This window comes from Bufo gargarizans, chromosome 5 (assembly GCF_014858855.1).
Source record: "Bufo gargarizans isolate SCDJY-AF-19 chromosome 5, ASM1485885v1, whole genome shotgun sequence".
Taxonomy (NCBI): Eukaryota; Metazoa; Chordata; class Amphibia; order Anura; family Bufonidae; genus Bufo; species Bufo gargarizans.
In genome coordinates, this window is record NC_058084.1 from 181410931 (window position 1) to 181436195 (window position 25265).

At 42.9% G+C, this 25265-nt stretch overlaps 1 protein-coding gene across 4 annotated transcripts in view; it reads right to left on the minus strand.

Annotated features, from left to right (window-relative positions):
- The window catches only part of TPK1 (thiamin pyrophosphokinase 1), a 730092-nt gene that overhangs the window by 692760 nt on the left and 12067 nt on the right, over positions 1-25265 (minus strand). Inside the window, exons 1-2 of one of the 4 annotated variants that reach the window (XM_044294425.1) lie at positions 13388-13464; positions 12854-12915 (exon numbers count right to left, since the gene is read on the minus strand). In XM_044294425.1, coding sequence (XP_044150360.1) covers positions 12854-12896 — 43 coding nt within the window. In that variant the 5' untranslated portion in view covers positions 12897-12915; positions 13388-13464. Of the gene's footprint in view, positions 1-12853; positions 12916-13305; positions 13465-25265 lie in introns of those variants that run through there. The other 3 variants (XM_044294426.1, XM_044294427.1, XM_044294424.1) reach the window with 3 other exon arrangements.

Here is a 25265-nt window from a genome sequence, read left to right on the forward strand (position 1 = left end):
CTCGAGACGCATTGCATTTGTCAGCGTAATACAATACAAGCCAAGTAGATGGGATTTTCTAAATCTCATTTACACCTTGAGGAAATTTTAAAAAAATCGGAAATTGGCGCATAAATTGTTTGTGTGGATTTTCAGTGCAGCTTTCACCCTTTGCAATGCAAAGGATCAGATCTGGGTCAAATCTTTGTCAAATTTCATAGATTTAATGCAGGAACACAACAAAAACCACATGGAAATCTGCATGTAAAATCTGCATAAAACTACACTGTCTTGTGCAAGTACCCTGAAAGTACCAGCTACACTACCCCATAACAGTAAAAGGCACATTACTTCTATAACAATACTAGCCTGTGGGCCCTGCTAACAGTGCAAGTCACAAGGCCAACTACAAGGCCCACACAACAGTGCCATCAAGAATGTGCCCATTACAGTCACAGCACCAGCATAACAATGGCAATGCCATGTGACCAGGGAAACAAAAAACAGAACCAGCTGTCTCCATGGATAAGTGCTAGACACAATGTCATCTTACTTCATAACCAGGCAAAGTCACACTGCTCTCTTTAGTGTTACAGGTCACTCGTCACTGTCACTCTAATATTGGTGGCTCAGTAGTGGCAGTAGGGGCCATCAACTATCCCTGCTGTACCGCATAAATACTTGGGTAACTACTCTCCTGCGTTCAGGCTCGGACTGCCCCACAGGGGTACAAGTGAATCCCCCACTGGGCCCCTACTCTCCCACCCCCTTCACAAGTGGCACATAACACCGTAGACTGACTGCCCTACGTATAGATAGGCAGCGTACAGCTCCTCAACCAGCCTATATTGATATAAAAAACTGGGTAGATTATTTAAGAAACACCCAGTTTCATATTATTGATGCAATCAAGTGTCTGAGATGTGTTATGGGTACAGAGGCCACCAGCCAGTATCCTATTTTCCCAGGGACCCCCATAATGATCATCTTGTAGCTGTAGCATCTTGTTTGAATATATCCATACGATGGCCCACCAAAAGAAATTTTACCGGTGGGCCCTAGGCACCCCAGTCTGACACTGTCTGCGTGTGTGCACATATATGTGCAATCTACTGTGCAGGCAGCATGGATAAGTCCTGCACTTATTTATGCTGCTGATATTGAACCACCAATGTTGGATTGACAGTGGTCAAGGGATAATAGGGATCTGGGGCATAGTTCCCAGAAGCCCAGTGACACAAAGGGAGGATTGTTGGTGGATCTGTCCACTCTAATGCCACCACAGCTCACAAGGGATCTCCTCAGTAAAGCAGATAACCAATCCAGGCCTGCATAAAATTCTAATCTCACTTTTACATTATTTTGGCTCTGAGACATAAATAGTGTAAAGTAGGCAACCACTATATAAATTTGAGTATAGAGAAGTATAGACTAATGACATATCTTGTGGCTGAGGTGCCATATATAGTACTTTGGCTCTACTGGCAACATTAATCAGTATCCTTCACTAGAAAGACATTATCTAGAGAGGACATATCACCACAAAACCAAATACAATGTCCAGGCAATATGTTATAGAGCAGGTGGAGCTGAGCAGATTGATATTAAATTGTATGGGAAATTACAAGTTTTACTGAATCTTTTCCCACATAACTATATATCAATCTGCTCAGCTCCTCCTGCTCTATAGCATGCTGCCTGCAGATCTCAATGGATTTTGTGTTGACATGTTCTCTATAAGCAGATTATTAGTCACCTTCAAGACAACATTCAACATAGCATAACAATTTCTACAAAACATTTAAGGAAACAAAATAATATGATCAATACATCTATAAATCTATATTTAAAGGGGTTAAGCCATGATTAATGTATTTTGTTTTTATTTTTTATTTTTTGGGAAATGGCATTTTATTGAGCTTACGCTCAAAGGAGGGATCCTTGTTTGCCTAAATCCAGCTTGAATTGCATAATGCTCTAGCTGAACTGCTTTAATTTGACTTTTAATATTAGATAGTATTCTCTAAGGGTTGTACAGGATCAAGGTTTATTAATTTTGAACATTGTGAGCTCAGCTGTTCTAGCTACCATAGCTAAAGATAAGAGACACTCTAGTTTAATACGGATGTCCCCTAGAGATGAGTCCTCTTTTGTCATGGTACCCAGAAACTCTAGTGATATTTTTATTTCCCCTGTTGAGGAACATTTTGGCTTTATTAGATATTAGAAGATACTGTCTCTTCACAATGTGAAGTAAAGTTTTATCCGTAAGGTTTGCAGTAAGTAGGTTCCAAGTCAGGCCAAAAGATTTATTAATACTGGAAATCATGCCCTCTCTGACATAAAATCTAAGACTAAGACTATCTCTGTTCCTGGAAGTCGTGCTGGGCAAGATATTCTATTGAGGTGCAGATCCCATTTTGTAGTGAGGTCCAAATTGACAGAAAGCAACACCAACACAAGTGGAAGAGGCTAGCAATGCCACATATTGTGGCACATTATACAACCCCAGCAGAGCCAAATACCATAGAGCATCACAAAATACTTCCCCCACAGCACAAAATAGATCCTGAAAAACTACCCCTAAGTGCCAGCTGCCATGTTCTGTCCTCCTACTCCAGTTGCATTAGAATAGCAATAAAGTTAAATTCAGAAGTAAGATCATTATTTAGCATGGCTGGTGACAGTGAGGAAGGTCCACCCATGTATCTATTAGAGTACCAATTTTGAACTTCTGAAATTATTAGTTTATATGTACTCCTCGTGTACTTAAGGAGTGATTTAAAAGTTACGTAATTTGTATGTTTAGAGAAGTATAAGAATGAGAACAGTGCCAATTAATATATATCTTAATTGTGGGAGTTGCAGAAAGAGTCCCTTTGATCCTTGAAAACATATTGCCTTTATTCCCAGTGAGAGACATGAGAGGAAAGAATACAGGTTCCTCAATTTTCTACAAGGAAAGTGAAAAGTAAGTCACCTTAAAAGCTCCCTAAGACTATGTCCTCAATGTGAATTTCAAGGCCTGAGCTACGGTTGATCATATTTCCCTTATGTGGAATGACTGATTTATTTTGATGAATAGGTATTTTGTTTTTGTTTTGAGCACTACATTTTGTCTCTGAAAAATACATCTGTTATTTCTTTGGAGTATCCAAGTACATGCATGTATTGTGCTGTCCAGTCTAGATTATAATCTAGAATAGTGATGGACGAACATCGGCCGGGACGATTCGCGAATGCACAAACGATCAAATGTTCGCAAACCACAATTTTGCTGCAGGCCCCATTCACTTTAATGGCAGGAGAACCTGAAAAACCTTCAGGTCATATTTGCAGCCACCAAATACTTACAAGAAGTGCACAAATCGTCCCACAACATGGACAGTGACATACCAGAGGGGGATGAATGGCAAAAATTCCCACACAAAATATGTCTTTTAATCAGGAGCCATTTTTATGCATCTTAAAAGGAAACTCTAAAAAATGTGGCCTGCTGGAGAGCCTAGAAAAATTAGGCATTCACCTGACAGAAAACATTAAGTGATTATGTGGCTGGAGGTATATTAGACGGTCATTGGATATAAATTTTACTGCGGGCCAGTACAAATAGATGTGAAATTACATATGTTTAAAATAACAAAAAATATAAAATTAGATTAAAAACATGGCTAACGAAATCCCCCCTCTTGAAAAAACCCCAAATGATAATACAAACCGGATTCCAAAAAAGTTGGGAATACTAAACAAATTGTGAATAAAAACTGAATGCAATGATGTGGAGATGGCAAATGTCAATATTTTATTTGTAATAGAACGTAGATGACAGATCAAACATTTAATCCGAGTAAATGTATCATTTTAAAGGAAAAATACGTTGATTCAAATTTTCACGGTGTCAACAAATCCCCAAAAAGTTGGGACAAGTAGCAATAAGAGGCTGGAAAAAGGAAATTTTGAGCATAACAAAGAGCTGGAAGACCAATTAACACTAATTAGGTCAATTGGCTACATGATTGGGTATAAAAAGAGCTTCTCAGAGTGGCAGTGTCTCTCAGAAGCCAAGATGGGTAGAGGATCACCAATTCCCACAATGTTGCGCAGAAAGATAGTGGAGCAATATCAGAAAGGTGTTACCCAGCGAAAAATTGCAAAGACTTTGTATCTATCATCATCAACTGTGCATAACATCATCCGAAAATTCAGAGAATCTGGAACAATCTCTGTGCGTAAGGGTCAAGGCCGTAAAACCATACTGGATGCCCGTGATCTCCGGGCCCTTAAATGACACTGCACCACAAACAGGAATGCTACTGTAAAGGAAATCACAGAATGGGCTCAAGAATACTTCCAGAAACCATTGTCAGTGAACACAATCCACCGTGCCATCCGCCGTTGCCAGCTGAAACTCTACAGTGCAAAGAAGAAGCCATTTCTAAGCAAGATCCACAAGCTCAGGCGTTTTCACTGGGCCAGGGATCATTTAAAATGGAGTGTGGCAAAATGGAAGACTGTTCTGTGGTCAGATGAGTCACGATTCGAAGTTCTTTTTGTAAATCTGGGACGCCATGTCATCCGGACCAAAGAGGACAAGGACAACCCAAGTTGTTATCAACGCTCAGTTCAGAAGCCTGCATCTCTGATGGTATGGGGTTGCATGAGTGCGTGTGGCATGGGCAGCTTGCATGTCTGGAAAGGCACCATCAATGCAGAAAAATATATTCAGGTTCTAGAACAACATATGCTCCCATCCAGACGTCATCTCTTTCAGGGAAGACCCTGCATTTTTCAACAAGATAATGCCAGACCACATTCTGCATCAATCACAACATCATGGCTGCGTAGGAGAAGGATCCAGGTACTGAAATGGCCAGTCTGCAGTCCACATCTTTCACCTATAGAGAACATTTGGCGCATCATAAAGAGGAAGGTGCAACAAAGAAGACCCAAGACGATTGAACAGTTAGCGGCCTGTATTAGACAAGAATGGGAGAGCATTCCTATTTCTAAACTTGAGAAACTGGTCTCCTTGGTCCCCAGACATCTGTTGAGTGTTGTAAGAAGAAGGGGAGATGCCACACAGTGGTGAAAATGGCCTTGTCCCAACTTTTTGGGGATTTGTTGACACCATGAAATTCTGATTCAACATATTTTTCCCTTAAAATGGTACATTTTCTCAGCTTAAACTTTTGTTCCGTGATTTATGTTCTATTCTGCATAAAATATTAGAAGTTGGCACCTCCACATCATTGCATTCATTTTTTATTCACGATTTGTATAGTGTCCCAACTTTTTTGGAATCTGGTTTGTAATTGAAATTCAATAACACTCCTTCGAGGTCCCAAACATTAGGCATTCACCGGACAGAAAAGGCCTATTATGCCGCTGTATTCACCTAAGACAGGGACCATTATTTGTTCTGGGTGGTGGCGGATATTTGTGGGCTGTCATGAGGAAATTCAATTAAACGTGGTTGTCACAGGTGTTGAATTCCTCCGAGATCCATGCCTCATTTATTTTTTGAAATGTGAGTTAGTCCACACTGTCATGAGCTAGGAGAGTGCGCTTATTTGTCACTTTCCCCCTGCTGCGCGGGACGTAATTTCGGGCAGGACACTCGACGAGGGGCAAGCCAAGAGTTTCATGGCAAATTGTGCCAGCTCTGGCCACAGGTCAAGCCTGCAAACCCAGTAGTCCAGGGGCTCCTCGCTTCTTAGATCGTCCACATTGGCCCTTAACCCAATGTAGTCGGGCACCCGTTGGTCTAGGCGTTCCCTGAGGCTGGATCCGGAGGGTGGCTGTCGATGGGTTGGCTGCAAGAATGATCTCATATCTGAATTGACCAACACATCTTTAAACCGCCCTTTTCTTGCATGCACTGTAGGATTGGTATTCGCAACAGTTTCTCTGCGAGTGGAAATTGCTCTGCCAGCGCTCGCAACAGCCGAATGCAACATCTCTCGCAGAAAGGCCTGGAAATGCTGCATTCTGACAGCACTCTGTGATGCTGGTAACATGTCTGCCATTTTGGGTTTGTACCGGGGGTCTAAGTACGTTGCCACCCAGTACTGGTCCCTTCCCTTTATGCTTTTTATACCCCCCCCTTTTTATACACTGGAGCATGAAGGGCCCCATTTGCACTAAATTATCGTCCTCAGTCTCCTGCCCCCCATGGACAACACTGGGGATCCCAGAAAAGTTTAAAGCCTGATCTTCTTGCTCCTACTCCTCATCCTCCCACCAAGCACCATCCTCCTCTGACTCCTCTTCAGACTCCTGCTGACTTGTCGCAGATGGAGTAGCCCCCCCCTGAGAATTCATTCATCATTGCGACTTCCTCATCTTCCTGCTCCTGCTCCTCGATGGCTTGACCAATGACACAACGCAATGCACGCTCCAGAAAGAAGGCATAAGGTACATTGTCACTGATGGTGCCCTGCCTGCGACTGACCAGTTTGGTGATCTCATCAAATGGCCGCAGAAGTCTGCATGCATTGCGCATGAGCAGCCACTGGCGCGGTGAAAAAAAAAAAAACAAGCTCCCCAGAACCTGTCCTGCCACAGAGTTTGTACAGGTAGTTGTTAACGGCACGTTTCTGCTGGAGAAGCCTATCAAGTATAGCTCGTCGGACAGTCACAAATCAGACGTCTGACGGGCAAGTGGTGTCGCTGCTGAACATCAGCAAGGCGAGCCATGGCCGTATAAGATGAATCTAAAAACGGGCAAAGATATTCCTGGTCTGCCGCAAGACGTCCTGGATCCCGGGGTATTTGGCAACCAATCGCTGCACGACTAAGTTCAGGACGTGTGCCATACACTGCATGTGTTTCATTTTACCCTATTTCAGCGCGTTCAGCACCCCACTTTACCAAATGTCAAATGGAGCGGGGTTAGTCACTAATCGACCTGTGACCGCAGAGCTGAAAACAGTGCAGGACCTGTGTGGCTCTTGTGGCAAACGCCAAATCCACACGAGTGCCACGGGTTACATGCTTGATGGCTGTCAGAAGGTTCACCCAGTGGGCAGTAAAAGTTATCTACCTTCCCTGCCCATGTTTACTAGACTACATTTCTGTGGTCAGATGTATCTTGGCACCGACACTGTGTGCCAGAGATACATTCACTCGACGCTGAATGCGGCCATATAGCGCTGTGATGCCCTTCTGGGAGAAATATTTCCATCTGGGGACCTTCCATTGCGGTGTGCCAATGGCCACACATTTTCTAAAGGCCTCTGAGTCCACCAATTTATATGGCAGTAGTTGGCGGCCTAGCAGTTCCGACAAGCCAGAGGTCAGCCGTTAGGCAAGAGGATTATCCAGCGTCATCATTTGTTTACGCTCCAACATTTGAGCCACGGAAGCATGCCTTGTGCCAGATGAACGCGACAACGGCACTGTGGAAGGTGGTGTAGAGGACAAATAGGAGGAGAGAGGAGAAGGAGAAGAGGCAGGACGTGGATCGCCAGGAGTGTGGCTTTGTAGGTTCTGACGGCGTTGATGACACTGGGCTCAGTGATGAAAAGCTAGGTGCCTTCCTAAGGTGGTGGTCATCCCTAGAGACTTATGTGTTGACAGCACAGGCTGCAGATGTCGACACTATTGTCAGCAGCTGACAAGTAAAAAAAAAAGCCCACACTGCAGAGCCATGTGCCGGCGTCCTGGGAGCGCCAGAAGTGACCGTGCATGGTGGATGGCTCGTTCCAGATACATTTGCACTCTGCTTTTTGCCTCCTGTGCACTGCAAGTTCTGCCTGGTTCTTCTCCTCCATTTCTGCTGCTCCGTCTCTCCCTCTGAACCCCCCTCCTCTTCCTCTGTTGTAGGCACCCACATGACGTCCATCGATACGTCATCATCGTCACCTTCACCACCACTGACATTAGAGATTTCGGAGTAGACAGCAACAGCTGGGACCACGCTCCTTGGGCTGATCTGGGTGCTGTCATCAGACCGCTGGGTGGCAGATGTTGCTACCTCCTCTTCCTTATCCGATGCCAATAATGGCTGCACATCGGTAAGCTCTGGGAATTTACGGAAAAATTATTCCTGGAGGGGCTATGGTGGTGTCTTTGGGGGTGCACACAGCAGAGAGTGAGGAGGGTGCAGATACAGAGGATGAGGAGGGTGCAGAAGCAGAAGGCTGAGTGAGCCACCCAATCAACTCTGGTGCGTCCTTTGACGTAAATCACACGCACCTTCTCCAACTTCCCACTTAGGCTCCAGCTTGGTGCACCTGCCCGACCCCTACCACTCCTGCGGAATGGCCAGCCTCTTCCTCTGCCTGTCATTTTCAAAATGACCCTGTGACAAAGTCCCTATAGAAGAGCAGTATTTGTGAAAGCAGGTATATAGAACCCCTTAATTAGTTTTTTGGGGGGGGGCAAAAATTATATTCTAGGTATATCACACCCCTGCCTCAATCAGATTTATTGGGGGCAACTGCTATATTACACCAGTTGCAATTAGTTGTTCCAATGACGTTTGTCCCTCTGTATAGCTGCAGTATCTCTGCAGAACCACACACAAATGCAACACAATACAAATGCACTATAATATACTTTCAATATTAGAAAGTATATTATAAGTATATTACACCCTTCAGTATGTCACACCTATCGATACCACACCTTTACCAGTCCTTAAAAGGACTTTTGTGGCCCTATTAGCTAGCGTTTGGTGTCTCTAACAGTCTGTCCCTGCTCCACAAAGCAACCTCTCCCTACACTGACAAAATACAGAATGTAAAATGGCTGCCAGATTTGGTTTATTTATCGGGTAGGGGGTATGTCCATGTGCTGAAACGTCTCAATTGGCTGTCCTGTCTAACCTGATGGATGTGTCATGGGTCAAAGTTTTGCACAATGCAAAGAATATGGCATCGGCAGACATTGCCATATGTTCGCCTGTTCGGCCAGCAGCGAACAAGCAAAGTTCGCCACGAAACAACCGTGGGGCGAACCGCAAGGCTGTAATCTAGAACCCTTCTCCATACCTCTAGGACATCCTTGCATAGATTTATAGATTCTGTACCCCCCAATCTTGTTCATGAATGCTAAAAACATCCATCTGTAACATGACTGAATGGTATAGGAGTGACAGAGAGATTTCTTGTGTAAACTCAGCTTCAAAGCGTTCATCTTTGAAAATGTACATTTCCCCTCTCATTGTTGAAATGTTCCCTGTCCTTTCAGACACACGTGACATGATGGTGATATCTGCTGTGTCTTGTCTAATAGGATAAGAAAATGGAAAGGGAAGATATAATATATTTATAATTTCCCTTTACTTCTGTAATGAAGTGTTCCTCTAAGGTCCATTTTTTTGTTCAAGTCTATATAGATTTTCTAACCATATTTGCATTTAGCGACACAATAAAGGAATAGATTCAAAGGTTGTTGCTTCTCTCCCAATTGCCTTATTAGGTTATTTCGGCTATTTTTTCAGATACACATTTTCTATGGATAGTGTGTGTTCTATAGAGGCTATTCCTTCATTCCATTTTACCCTTGAAACCCTAATGGTGAAATTTTGGCATATCCAAAGTGAACTGTAGAAAGGTTAGGCACTTTTTAAAGGACTAGTATAGATTTGCTCTGTTTACAAAATTTCTGCTTCCATAATAAGATAAGATTAATAGGACTAGCAAGACCATAAGAAAGACTATTTATTCCAGATATCTCTCAACCAAGAAATCATAACCTTCACTACATGTGTAAAAGTATAATGGCTTTGGAGAGGGCCAACACTATGCCATTCCAATAAAAATCTCTCCTCTGTATTTGAGCTGTAGCAAACATTTGTGTTTTGAGCTAAGTACATAACATGTTAAATGTCTATAACTTTAATACTGGTCTGACCAATCCATTCGGTTTTGGTCTTAAAAATGTTGACGTGTCCATACCTCTTCGGTTTTGGATAGATTTACTTGGATCTGAACAAGTCTACATAATGCTGGGAAGGAATAGATCATTTTAATAAATTTCCCTGTAATTTTTGGGTTAGTTCCTGAGTAAATTGTCAGAAGAGGGAACCCATGCCTTCCTTCGTAGACCAGAAAGCTTGTAAACAACCTTCTAAACTAAAGGGTTTTCTGTTGTGCTGGGCATTTTATTTCAGCAAAAATTTACAAACCCTCAGTTTATTTTGTGAATGACCTTCAGATTAAACAGATTACTGTTTCTCAGAGTAGAGCATTCCAGAAGGTTCTTCTATCTTTATTCAGCAGGACATGCGCTGACGTCACCGCGCTCACCACGTGGTGAGCGTGATGACGTCACCAAAGGACCTTTTCCAGCCAGGTCCTGGAAGAAGAAGAAGAAGAAGAAGACGTACCCGGCTGCACGATCAAGTGGATGAGTTACATTTTTATTTTATTTTTAACCCCACAATGGACCTTTTACTTAGCATTCTTAATTAAAGAATGCTATTATTTTCCATTATAACCATGTTATAATGGAAAATAATAAAATATACAGAACACCGATCCCAAACCCGAACTTCAGTTTTTTATCACGCGCGGGCAAAACGCATTGCACCAACGCGATAAAAACTGAACATTGGAACACAATCACAGTCAAAACTGACTACAATTGCGTACCTACTCGCATGATTTTCCCTGATCGCAGATGCAAAGCATCCGGACCTAATCCGGACACGCTCGTCTGCAAGGGGCCTCACTCTGCCATCTCTGCTCACTGAAATGTTTGTCCTATAGGGACAGCACTACTAATTACTTTTGAAATGGTAATGTAGATGTTGTGAGGGTGACACCTCATATTCTTGTCTGCCTTTACCAACATAAATAATATCAGACCTGCTGTGTGTTACTTTAAGTTGTACATTTTAAAGTAATACCTGTAGCTAAGCAAATATATTTTTTTTTTTTAAGTGGGGGTTTTCCTGCCAAACTGTGTCTCAGCATTTGTAACATGCTCCATTTTTCCCTTTCCTAAGGAAAATTGTGGCATTTGACATGAACCCTTAGTCCCAATCTGTTTCAAAATGAGACCTGCAGCAATCATGTTCAAATACTTCATCTGAGACAAGTGCTGCCAAGTGAAGGTTTGTTCAAACAAGCCTTGTTTGCAAGAGCAGGTGTCATCTTTAATCATAAACACTGTTGTTTGCTCTTTTATAATCGCTCAAGGGAAGTGTCAGTCTCTTTTGGCCCTATAAGACCCAACTGCCCATAAGACGCACCTAGGTTTTATAGGAGGAAAATAAGAAAAAAAAAAGTATTTTTCATCAGACCTAACATCAGACCCCAATGTTAATCAGACCTCAAATTGTGAGGAGAGTTGAAAAGAAGTTGCGGCACTCACCGAAGTGTATCAAAGCTTTCTTTTATTGTGGCTTCCTTAGCAGGTAGCAAAAAGGATCCGGGGCGGACACATAGTTGCGAGCAGCGACGGCCGTTTCGCGCGCTAAGACGCGCTTCCTCAGGCCACTGATTGCGTCATTGCGCCTACGTGCGCTTTATACAGGTGGACAGGGGGACGGCCGACGCCGTCAGCAAGTACCTCACTCCCACGGATGTGACGTATAAAATACAAGCAAAACAACAGGTAAGATTGCAATCTAGAGGTTAATTGAGTCAGCAAAAAAGGCAAGACATATAAAGCATACAAATCAGACCTCAGCTTCGACCTCCAATTTTAATCAGACCTCAGCTCAGATCCCCAATCAGACCCCCAATGTTAATCAGACCTCAGATTAGACACCCAATCAGGCCTTAGCTCAGACCCCCAATTAGACCTTAGATCAGACAAAAATAGTAAATAAATCAACTCACCTCTTCTGCCATGAACTGCGAGGCCACTCTGGAGATCCTGCCACTCTCTATGACCCGATATTGCACAATGGGAGGTCACAGAACTGCCCTATGTCCTCATGCTGATGCTGTGCGCCGGTCACAACAGGCAGCGCCGGCAGAAGAAGACCAGGGAGTGGTGGGTACTGCCAGCACAAGGACCGTTGTATTTGCCGCTCCCAAGTCCGACTAATGACCAGTATTTGGCCTACAAGATGCACTGCCATTTTACCCCCTCTTTTGGGGGAAAATGTGCATCTTATAGGACCAAAAATATGATATGCTGTACACATTTCTTCTCACACGAGATATAGCTTTTTCTGAGAATGTATTACTGAATGTAACTGTTGCAATAGATGAGCTATGTTAGAAACAGTAGAACACTATCATTTATTTTATTTTATTTTTTTAGCTTTTTCAGGACCCCTGAGCCTTCCATGAGGATGTTCTCACAGATACAGACATTTCTATGAAGCAAGCATCTACATTGCTCGCTGCCAGAATAAACTCTGAGGGAAGTACTCGCTCTTGCAAGACTTACCCCGCAAGATCTTGCTTGATCTCTCATAAGATCTCACCCTTTCTTGATGGCAGAGGCAGCAGCCTACCCCCAACAGCTGGTAGTAGGTGGCACCCTCCCTTCTAAGCTAGAACCAGCCCTGTACCTCACATGGATCCCCCAATTCATTGCTCCAATTTCTCTGATAGATTTATTTCATGCTGACAGCTCAGGGTGTGTGTCCTTTTTCACATGGAGTGTCCTTTCTGCTGCAGCTCTCTCTATGTTAACTGTCACAGGTTCTAATAGTACATTCGACTGGTGTAGTTGAAGGGTGGTACTGAACATCTGCATTCACCTCAGTATGCTGGACATATGGATGAGGAAAAGAACAAGCAACAGGTGGCGCTATACATAGATAGTTTATTCAATTACTCAGTGGCTATACTAAATTTGTAACTATATGAAATCACAAAAGTATTCATATCAGGTGCTTGTTTGAAAAATGTAGAATATTTTTCTTGGGACGACCCTTTTATCTTAAATAGAAGTCCACAATGCTTACCTGATGGTTGCAGACAAGCCAGAGGGGTAAACGTCTTCTCCATTTCTAGCTTTATCTTTCACCTGGAAATAAATGATAGAAGGTTATAATTGGGAGAAATATATTTGCTTTGACAATTGTTATGGCAGTGAAATAACAGGAGGAATCTTATGCAATATAGACTTTCACTTGGCAATGACTTTCAGGCACTTACGTATGAGACATTTAGGTTACGGCTATAAGGTTGGTTAGCAGCACTATTTTTCACATACTCAACCCTGGGAAAAAGGAATTTGAAGCTACGTATCTAAAGTTGCAAATGAGCTCTCACCACAAGACAATGTCCAACAGAGGACTGACCTCACCTTTACAAGGAACACATCCGGACTAAATATACAGTGATAATAATACTTAAAGAGAACATGTCATCAGAAAATGACATATTGTTAAAAGGCTGTGGACTAAACACATACCTCACTAATTTGTAGTAGAAAATAAAATTACAATTGTTTTTGGATTCACCTTCACTTTGTATGGGCTCAGCAATGCTCATACCTGGTTTCCAGGCACTTCTGTATTCCCAGTTCAGGCTCTGTGGGTGTTCCCTAAGCACTAGGCACATGGTGCCCTCTCTGACTGGTTTTCACCTGAAGGAGCACATCTCTGCTCCCCCTCCTTTCTCTGAGCGTGTCTGTAAACCCCCTCCCACACTGCATTCTCCTTCACACAGCAGACAATTCCAGAATTCTGTTCAGGCAAGGGAAGAAAATACTGCAATTGCTGTATCTGGCATAGCTGGACACTGCCGGGGCCCAATGGTTTCTGTTCACTATAATGGATGTGCCTGGTTTCCCTGATGAACAAAATAACGCTGCATGCGTACCCCCTTACAGTACTGCTGCCCCCTTAGTGCCCTTTTTCAGTACTGCTGCCCCTTTAGTGCACATTTTCAGTATTGCTGCCCCCTTTGACTACTGCTGCCCCCTTTCAATACTGTTGCCTCCCCTTTTGCTCCCTTACAGCACTGCTGTCCCCTTAGAACGCCTTTACAGCTCTCTTGCCCCCTTAGTGCCTATTTACAGTACTAGTGCCCCCTTCAGTACTGCTTCCCCCTTATAGTGCAGCTGCCTCTTCATAGTACTACGGTCCCTTTAGTGTCCCCATACAGTACTGCTGGCCATTAGTGTCCTCCTTATAGTACTGCCGCCCCCTTTTTTCACCATTACAGTCCTGCTGCCGATAAGAAGAAGCGCTGTGTTCTTTATATGAGACTCGACTGTGCAAGCAGAGTATTAGGATTGCCAATTCTCAGTTACATGATGAAGCAATGTGTTCTGTAATTAATTAATAGGAGAGCACAGTAGTTCTTCATGTAATTGGGACTTGGCGGTCCTAATCTTGTGCTTGCACAACTGAGTCTCTTCTCCAATCGCCATGCACAGCGGGCAGAGAAGGGAGGATGCCATGTTCTGTATGCTATAGTACAGAAGGCTGGCAGATCGCACAGCCTGGTCCTGGTGGTCAGGGCTAAAGATTGTGTTCTACAAAGATCATTTACGCTACTGGGAAATACAGGGCACAGTATAATATACTAGAAGCTAAATACTGTATAGATATTAGTCCTATCACCCCAATAAAAATACATTTAGTGACTATAAATTACCAACATACATAGCCTAAATAATACAGCCTGGACAATAGCTCATACCACAACTGGTTAACAAACACTAACATTGTGGCCCCATGCCATGACTGGATGACGCCGCCAAACAGTGATTGGGTAAAGCCTCCATACAGTGACTGGATAACGCTGCCATACACTAGATAACACCTCCATACAGTGAGTACATAACGCAACCATACAGTGACTGGATAACACCTCCATACAGTGACTGGATAACACCTCCATACAGTGACTGGATAACACCTCCATACAGTGACTGGATAACACCTCCATACAGTGACTGGATAACACCTCCATACAGTGACTGGATAACACCTCCATACAGTGACTGGATAACACCTCCATACAGTGACTGGATAACACCTCCATACAGTGACTGGATAACACCTCCATACAGTGACTGGATAACACCTCCATACAGTGACCGGATAACACCTCCATACAGTGACCGGATAACACCTCCATACAGTGACCGGATAACACCTCCATACAGTGACCGGATAACACCTCCATACAGTGACCGGATAACACCTCCATACAGTGACCGGATAACACCTCCATACAGTGACCGGATAACACCTCCATACAGTGACTGGATAACACTGCCATACACTGGATAACACCTCCATACCGTGACCATATAACACCTCCATACAGTGACCATATAACACCTCCATACAGTGACTGGATAAGGCCGCCATACACAGGATAACAGGTTATAATAAGGGGGCACATTATTGAGTATAAGAGGGCACAGTACAGAGTATGACTAGGGGCACAATGCAGGGTATAAGGGACATAATACAGAGTAGGGGGCACAGTCACATGACCCTGTGACATCAAAAGGTCCTTATGCTGTATGCGGATTAGACACCACCATAATGAGAGACAGAGGAGTGAGACAGGTGACCAGGGACCTGGATGGACAAGAGGGGTCTAAACAGCAAGTAGGTGGAAGAGGCTTTGAGGTGCTTCATACAAAGAGTACAGGGCAGGAGGTCTGTGCAGGGCAGCCATAGAAGACAGGAGAGATGGAACAGAAGCTCTGGATAAATGAGGGAGGAAAGGAGACAGCAGAGGCTCTGTCAGATTGAGATAAGAGAAGGACGGTATATGAGGGCAGGGAGTAAGTGTCAGGGAGTCTATGGAGGCAAACAAAGGCCTTATGAGGAAATAAAAGCATTAAATAAGCATTGAAGCTGCTGGTCTACAGCATCCAGACAGCAGCAGCTTCCCCTCTGTCCCACAGAGAAGTGAAAGTGCAACCTCACTTACAGGCTGTCTGCATCTCTTCACTGCTCCTGCCTCTGCGGACTCAATCTCCTCAGGAAGCACGTCATGCTGGGCAGAATGAGGAAGAGAAGAGGGGGCATCTCTGTCAGAGAGGAGCTTGTACGCTGGGAGCTTCCTTTATCACTGCACATTATAAACAATATGAAATGTCTCCGCTATTAGAAGGTAATTTATCCACAGCTATCCCCTAGATTTAAGACCTCCAACAACCAGCTTTGACCATTCATAACTCCAGTTGAAAACTGGTCTGGGTGACATTTTCCACTTTCAAAGCAGTTTAAATAAAAATAAAAAAAGAACTTTGCACTTTTGAGTGATTATGGTGTTATGGTATTTAAAGGGTTTCTACACTTTTATTTAACTGATCTATCCTCTGGATAGATCATCAGCTTCTGATCGGCGGGGGTCCGACCCCCGGGACCCCCGCCGATCAGATGTTTGAGAAGGCAGCGGCGCTCCAGCAGCGCCGCGGCCTTCTCACTGTTTACAGCAAGGCCGCCCGCCCACTGACATCACGACTTGTATCAACTAGAGTGGGCGCCACTAAGCTCCATTCAAGTGAACAGAGCTTAGCCGCGCCCACTCTAGTTGATACAAGTCGTGACGTCAATGGGCGGGCGGCCCGGCGGTAAACAGTGAGAAGGCAGCGGCGCTGCTGGAGCGCCGCTGCCTTCTCAAACAGCTGATTGGCGGGGGTCCGGGTGTCGGACCCCTGCCGATCAGAAGCTGATGATCTATCCAGAGGATAGATCATCAGTTAAATGAAGGTGCAGAACCCCTTTAAGCTTCAATCTATCTGTTTTAAGAGGAGTAGTTCAGATATTTGTGAATCCTGAATCTTCTTGCTAAGACATAGAAAAAACAATTGAGTATACTAAAGGAGAGAGGGGGCAAGAACACAATACAACTAGTGTGGTAAACTGTATGGAAAAGTCTTGGAAGGGGTGTATATCTCACCCAGGTTCCTCAACTGGGTGAGGTAAGTAAAATCCTGAAAAGCTAAAGTGGTTTCAGCAAGGTGTAGCTTGCTGAGGCAGTTTTGTTATAAGTTCAAGGGCTGGATTTTATTTGGACTGGGAAGGTAGGTCTGTTAGTGGGGCCTCCCCAGTCCACCCCTATTCCAGGGCATGTTTTCCCCTAACCTGAGGGATCCCCAGGTGTAGCCAGCTGGAATCGTTAGGGGAAAATAAAAGCACATCCCAGACTATCAGTCTGGGAGAGTTATGCCTGAAAAAGTCTAGGAGGCTGGCTGCCTTGTTGTTTGCCTGACTATGCATCCTGGCACACAATGTAAGTCAATAGGGACAGATCCGTTTTCACTGCCAGAATAGAAAACTGATCCGTCCCCTATTGACTTTCAATGGTGTTCAAGACGTATACGTTTTGGCTATGTTACAGATAATACAAACGGATCCATTCTGAACGGATGCATGCAGTTGTATTATCTGAACAGAAGCATTTGTGCAGATCCATGACGGATCCGCACTAAACGAGAGTGTGAAAGTAGCCTTAATTGCTGAGTGTCATAATATAAAGCATCAATTTGGACTTTAATCTTGTTGTCTGCAAACAAATCTCTCACCGCCGCCCTGCTTGAGAGAGCAACCCCTTACACTAGATTTTGCAAAGAGATGTAAAACTAAATTCTATTTTTTAAATATAAATGACTGTATGTCACGTTTTCTCACTGAAGTTAAGCCAGCCACACTCTCTTGAATCCCATTTATAGTCTCTCTGGAATCCTCCATTTATACACGTTTATTTAATGAGAAGAGAGGATAAAGCTGCTGGTGAACATGTCTGGTTGGTTTTCATCCCCCAAAGGAAAGATCAGGGAGATCAGGGGACTTTTAGGCTACCTGCACACTGTTGCAGGCTTTCTTGTAAAATTCCACACAGATTTCCTTGAGGATTTCTGTATGCTTCCACACCAAAAACCACACGTGCTACTTGTGTTTTTTGGTGCAGATCTCTCTCTTGCACTGTAAAAGGTGAAATCTGCACAAAAGAACTGCACAAAGAATTGACATTATGAGAATTTCAAAATCTGCATGGCAGGAAAAATTCTGCATGAAACGAAAAAAGCAAAGGGCGTCATTTATCAAACAAAAATACGCCTATAGCAGTGGTATTTCTGGCACAAGTTGCGGTGCAAAGGACCTTTGTGTCGCAATCTGCGACTATTCCCCACTGACGGCAGTTCTAAAAAAATTGGCATGGTATGGGTGGGAAAGGGGATGGCCCGGTAGGCCCGTCTCATTTACGGTTTTCTGCACCTGTTTTAGGAGCAGAAAGTGGTCTAAATGTAAGACAGCTACGATGACAGCTTAGAGGCGGCGGCGGATCTGCCGAAGTTATGTAGAGGCCTCTACATAACTTCGGCGATCCTCCGCCAGCACATTGCCTTATTAAGACTGGCGTCTAAAAGGTTGGTCTTAATAAATGTGCCCCAAAGTGTACATGAGATTGCTCTAATCTCATACACTTTGCTGGTACTATAGTACTATCCCTTCATAAAAATACGTGCATAATCTGCAACGTGTGCAGGTAGCCTTAGGCTGTCTTTAGAAATATGAAGTCTTCAGCTGAAACGGTGTTTGGCAAGTTTAAGCCTTTAATAACTTTATGACTGGGCACTCTCAGCAGGATGGATAGGCTTTTGGGTTATCATGGATTATCCCATGAAAAATATTACTACACAATAAATACACAAGGAAAAGGGTAACAATGTTTTGAACTTTAGACTTTCAGGTTCCATATCTCACCATCCACTACAGCTTTGAACGTGAGACTACTATCATTTTATAGACAATCATCTTGGCTATCTCATACATAAATTGTACTTGCAACTATTTAGCATATGATTAGGTTTGCTGATTCTTTTCATGTAACTACATTGTTACTGTTTTGATCCTTAAATTCTAAATTTAGATTTTTAGAAAATACACCTTTTTCTTTCAACACGGCCTGAATTCTCCTGGGCATGCTCTTAATCAGATTCAAGCATTTCTCGGCTGAAATCTGTTCCCAGGTCTCTTCTACACGTTCCCAATGTTGGTGCATACTGGTCCACTCACTTGAGTACAAATACAACTTTTTATATAACTCTACCCACAAGTGTTCGATTGGGTTGAGGTCTGGGGACTGTGGGGTTCAATCTAGCACCTCTACTTCATTGTCATTGAACTATTTATTTGCCAATCTCGACGAATGCTTCAGATCATTGTCCTGATGTAACACTATGTTGTCCTTTTCAATACCCACAGTACTCGAGTGTACAAAGTAGCTCGTCTTGTAGGATACTCACATATAGCTCAGAATTGAGAGCATAATAAATCCTGGTTAAGTATCTAACACTTTTCGCTGTGAAACAACCCCATATCATCAGGCTTCCTTCACCGAACTTGACAATTCCTTCAATTTCTCAATCTGTTAGCCCCCTTTTCCCTCGTTTCTTCCAGACCCATTTGCACCCATCAGAGCCCAATCTATTGACTTTCGTCTCATCGTTCCAAATGACCCATTTTTTAAATCTTCTACGGTCCACTGTTCATACTTTTTTGCAAACTCGATCCGACGATTCTTATGACAATATTGAAGCTGAGGCTTCTTCACCTTTTTTAGGGCGACCATTCCAGATTTGTGTAATGGGCGTTGCACAGTGCTTGCATGGATGTCTGTGATCTTACTATTACGAAGCATGAGACCCACTCCACTGCTGTGTTTGTTATGCCAGAACTGATAGACCTTGTGATGAGCCAACTTGTTGACTCTGATACGGTATTTTGCCTGGATGTCCACCTCTTGACTTTGGAATGGATGGACGAACTTCATTTTTTATATTCTTCCAACTGTTATGGAACTCACATGATGCAATTTGGCAATATTATGGGCCGAGATACCACTATCGATGAGCTGGATAATGCTGTTTTCCTTTTCTTGGGAAATCTTCTTCACGGCTGCTCCTGGATTCAAACCAGTGACCTTTCACTTGAGAATCTACCTAATAACATACTGAGCTATCAGGGAATATGAGAACAGTGTGTAATTTGTAGTATACAAGAAGAAAATGATTGTTATACCACCAGGAGCAAAATAGTAACACTGCAGTAACATGAGAAGAAGCTGCATAACTAATCACATGCTAAATAGTTGTAAGTCCAATTTATGTACGAGATAGCCAAGATGATTGTCTATAAAATGATGGTAGTCTCATGTTCAAAGCTGTATGGCTGGTGAGATATGGAGCCTGAAAGTCAAAAGTTCAAAACATTGTTATCCTTTTGATCATCAGTGGTAAGGGCATTTAAAGTGAAGTATTATTGCAATAAACATGCCATAAAAATATTGTTAGGTTTTTGTACACTACATTTTCCTCTCTGGTAGCATTTCCTGCTGTTTTTCTTGGTTCACCTACTTCTGCATTCACTGCTCCCTTCTTCCTCTCAGTGCCAGAATGGTGATCTCATAGAGAAGCAGGTGAAGCAGCCCAGACTCCTTTCTTTCTATCATTTATTCCTACTTCTAAATTCCTAGAACTATATAGCTATGTCTCTGTCTGTAGAGAAGGATTTCATTAGTGGAATCGCTATTCTCTATGCAGGGAAGGAAGGGGTTCAGAGCTGACTGCAACGCACTCCTGGGAGATATAGGTCCATGGCTGTCAGATGGGATAAGCTGCTGCAAAAGTTTCTGATCATTTGAATTTTATTTAGTATCTGTTCATTTAAATTTAATTTTAGGACCCGTGAATGCATGTGCAAGGGAGAAAGACTTTGTCTACAGCCTACAGTCTACAAAACAGCTGCACACCCACAGAAAAGAGATGAGCTCTCCAGGTATGTGAGCAAGAAAAAGGATAATATTCACGCATTTTCTTTGCATTGGCATAGTTACTCCCCTTTAAAAAAAACTTTGAGGCAGATGCCCAGCAATGCCAGAGATACAGTAACAAATGCTTATGAGGAGAAAGCATTTTGTGTGGTATTCAGCAGGTATTCTGAGTACCTACAGCATAACAGCCAGAAGAAGAAGCTGCACAAATAGTTCAGTGACCAAGAACAAGGTGCTCTGTATATTATAGTCTTGCTCTGTCTTGGCTATACTTTTTTAATCAATTTTTATTCATAAAGTATATACTGCCCTGTTCCCCAGGGATTCTATGAGATAAACCTAAGACAATAGTGTGCACTTTCACATACTTTACAACAAAGTTATGTTTTTAATTTTTTAGGCATGGGCTATGTCACGGATGAGCCGCGAGAATATTGAACTGTCCTCCCAATATTATCAATATTACTCTGCCTTATTAAACAGTAATTATTTCCCTAGGCCTCAGAACCTACAATTTGATTATTCAGAGCGTCTTCTTCTGTTGTACCCAGAGAACAACATAGTCCTTTTGTTCAAGTCAGTCAATAGATGCCTAGCAGATAACGCAATTACAGCTGGCTTCCTATGGTTGACAAAAGAACTTCTCTTCCTGAAGAGATATCACAGCTAGGTGTGAAGACGGCACCTGGGGGGAGCCGATTGGTGTCGCTGCTATCAGGATCTGTAAGCTGGCTTGCTGCAGACAAGCCGGCACCAAGGTTTCCCAGACTGCAACATGAATCTGAGAATCTGAGATATTACCTTTTTAAGAGAGCCCATGCATCTTACGGACGTAAAAATTACATCATCGTGTCACTCAGAAGTCACTGGACGTTTACATAGGACAAACATAACTCTAAGATGTGCCCAGGTAAAGTTATGGTGTTACCCCATCATAGAACCAGTTATAATAGTAATGTTTGGTATCCCTGAACTCCATATTTTGTGGGGAATGTGAATATGTGCTTGTTACTTGTGTACAGCGGAGATATCCCACGATATGGCACATGCCATATTTCAGAACTGACATTCACCTCAGGAATACAGCAGGCGGACTCTCAATTCCCCGCCTTGATTCTGGCACCCTTTATAACACAGACCTAGGATCTGCTAAAGGAGTTCTCCACTTTTAACAACACCTAAAGAGGGCCTCAGCCAGAGAACCTGTGGGCTGTAGTCATATTACACTGGACAAAGGCTTCTTGGACTTGACCCCTGCAACTGACTATTTCCCCAACGGACATCTTTTCTGCGGAAACTAAGTATTTTCTTTCTTTTCTCTCTTTTTGTTTATTGGACTATACTCTCCTTGATTATTGTGTTAATAATTACTGTGCATCGTGATAATTTGTATTGTATATAGATATATAATAAATGACCTCCAAGTCATTTCTCTAGCCATATGCCTGTTTTCAAACACTGCAAAAACTTACCCTAGCCTCTCCGAAGGGAAAGCTACTCGGTTGTGTTATCTAGATAGTGGGGTCCTTGCTCCCATAAATTGCAAGGTGGTGGCAGTTAAACTACCCTGTGTGTAGTTCCGGTCGCAGTTCGTCGCACGCTTACTTGCGGTCAATCGGAGGTCCACTCCCTGCGCTTTCAGCCTATCGACTGTACGGACTCAAGTTAGACTGTCGGTGTGCTGGAAGTGGCTGGGGGGCCTGTTTGCGGATTGACCACTAGGGGCGCTGTGACGGTTTCGTGACGTATTGTGGCCGCGGCGGTCGCAGTTCGTCACAGGCTACACACCGACTTTAGTTGCTAAGTTACATGAAGTTGTAGAGTTATTTTAGGAGGCAATTTTCAATTTACAATATTCGTCACGCTGGAAAAATTGCTTGGATTTTTGTGCTGAAAAGTCCAGCAGGTTTGATTTTTTTGTAGCTATTATGTCTCGGCCACATCACGTTATGTGCATTAACATGGCCACGTTCAGATCTGATTGCATTGTCACAGTGCAACCCTACGATCATGGTGTGCCACATCCAAGGTCGTTGGGTAGCCCTGTCCTTATTTTTTCCCTTGCCGAATGCTTATTACTTAGGATCCTTCTGAAACAGATCTGCCATTGCTGTCATCAACGGAGTACCATGATGCTTTTGAGAACAGAGCGCAAATTCTGCAAAATAGGAGTTATCCTTTGTATATCATACAAAGGCTCCTGTGTAACTTTGGCTAATTTTTTAAGAAGTTACTCTGTTAGAAAAGGTTGCACAATATGTGATAAAAAGGCATAGGTTTGGCAGGTATTTCAGATCTTCAGTTGATTGGTGTTGTCACTTACTTTACTGCTGGATTTCCAGCTACAGTGCTGCATGCCACTGGGGATCAAAACCTGGCTCTGTTATTATCTCCTTGGATATCAGGGGAAATCATCAATCTCAGTCATCCTGTGTGAATATGGTTCTGTTTTTTTTCAGCAATGCCATGGTGACTGACATTTCAATTACAAACTATTTTTGCAAATAATAACCAACTGTTTTATATGTCCATCAGACTAATAAAATATACAACTGATGTAGACAAGGTGGTGAAACATACTAGGGGCTATTATAAGGCCTTTCCAAAGTTGACTTCAGACAAGGTGTCTCACTCTATTGTGCATAGACCATTCAATCCCAACTATTCCAATAGGCCAAAAATGGAAGTATCCCAGCTGTTGTTTAACAAGCCAGTAACTAAACAGATTCACTCTATGACCCTGATTTATCATGCTTTCACTCCAGAATTCTGACTTTTTGGACTTGTGTGGAGGACACGGATGGTCTCATACTCTCTGTAACAGACTACATTAACTTTTGTGTGGATGACACACTACCCACAAAAATGGTGAGGTGCTTCTCTAATAACAAACCCTCCTAAACCAGTGGACATTGAGGTAGTCAACACTTATAAGTACCTGGGTGTACTCCTCAATAATAAGCTGGACTGGTATAGGATGCACTATGCAGAAAGAATCACAGCAGGCTTCACTTGCTTAAGCGTCTGACAGCTTTTGGAGTGCAGAGGGCCTCTGGAGAGTATATCTGGTCGTCTGCTCGGCTCTTCTGGTGGCCTGTGCTTACAGGCGTACCTCTGCTTTTTCCTGTTTGGCAGGACCTATCACGTAGCTCTGCCTTCTGCCAGCTCCACAGGGTGTACACCTTAATCTTCGCTGGCCTATGGCTGGCAATCAGATATTTAAGGCAGTTTCCCCTTTGGGAGGGTGCCTGAGAAATAGGTTCCAGCTGTCTAGTTTCCTGCTAAGGTGCACTACTTGTCTTGTTTACTATCCCATTTACTGACTCCTGCTTTGACCCTTCTATGTTTGCCCTGATCTTGGCTTACCTCCATACTGACCCTGAGCTGCCTACCCTGACCCTCTGACTGACTTTGGATTGCACATACTCTGCCTGCCCTGACTTTCGCTTCTCCTTCACTATGTTTTTTTCAAACCGGTGTCTCTTGACCCCCACGGGTCAGCCATCTACTAAACAAAGACTTCTCCAAGAGGTAACAGCCTGGTGGCCCCTGTGTAGGGGCTAAAGGATGATACTAGGTGGTTCACCTAGATAATGTCCTTAGGAGTAGCCTGAACTCATATCTGTTCAGCAGGCACAGTGGGTCTTTGTCTACTCTGTAACAGACTTATGGTTTAAATCAAGTTTTTATGTTAAACATTTTTCAAAAATTTCACTATATTTAAAATAAAATCCTAAAATCATGCAGTTTTCACAATGACCATTAACCCTAAAATATGTCAATACTTCCTGTTTTCTGAGAGCAGTTACATGCGCCACAGATATAATAAACAGGAGCTGCCCTGACTGACTTCTATGGGAGATATTTCTAGATGTACTATGTGATCTGTGCAAAGTACAAGAAGAAGTAGATATGCTCCGATTGTGAATGGTGGATTCTGTGTTATCTATACAGAGGTGTTGATAAGGAGATGGCTACTTAAAAGTTACCTGGACAGAACAGGAAGTATGGAAATATTTTAGGCTTAGTGATCAGTGCAAAAACAATATGAAATTATGTTTTTTTTTTTTATAGATATTTATTTTATATATCAATAGTGGCGTGTTCAAATAGCAAAGTGTCTCCCCTGTTGGCTGAGATGGATAGGTGCACTCATCAATGTGATTCACCCAGTCACATTTGTTTGTAAATATGGTAAAAATATAATAATGATAAGCACTCAACGTCCAGAATCACATCCAATATATAGTATTTATTCTATATAATAAATATAAAAAAATTGAAGTTACTAATAATTAAAAGCAGTAAGGGTTGAAGATAAAAATAGAAAATCCAATGAATAGCTCTAAATCTTAGTAGTAGGGGATCTTCAAGTGAGATATCGCCACACTTGCGGCGTGTGTGATTGCAACACATGTCACAAATAACCAGTGTGACGAGAGTCCCACCAGAGAAGCCGGTCACTCCAAGATACTGTATATGCCTTCATTCGGTGTACCCAAAAATATTATTTAACATTATACATAACTGAAAAGTCGGCGAGTATCACAAGTTCTAATGCTGTTAGTTATCCATTATACCAGCCACATTGAGACACTGCATAGACTAAAAGATGTTGAATAC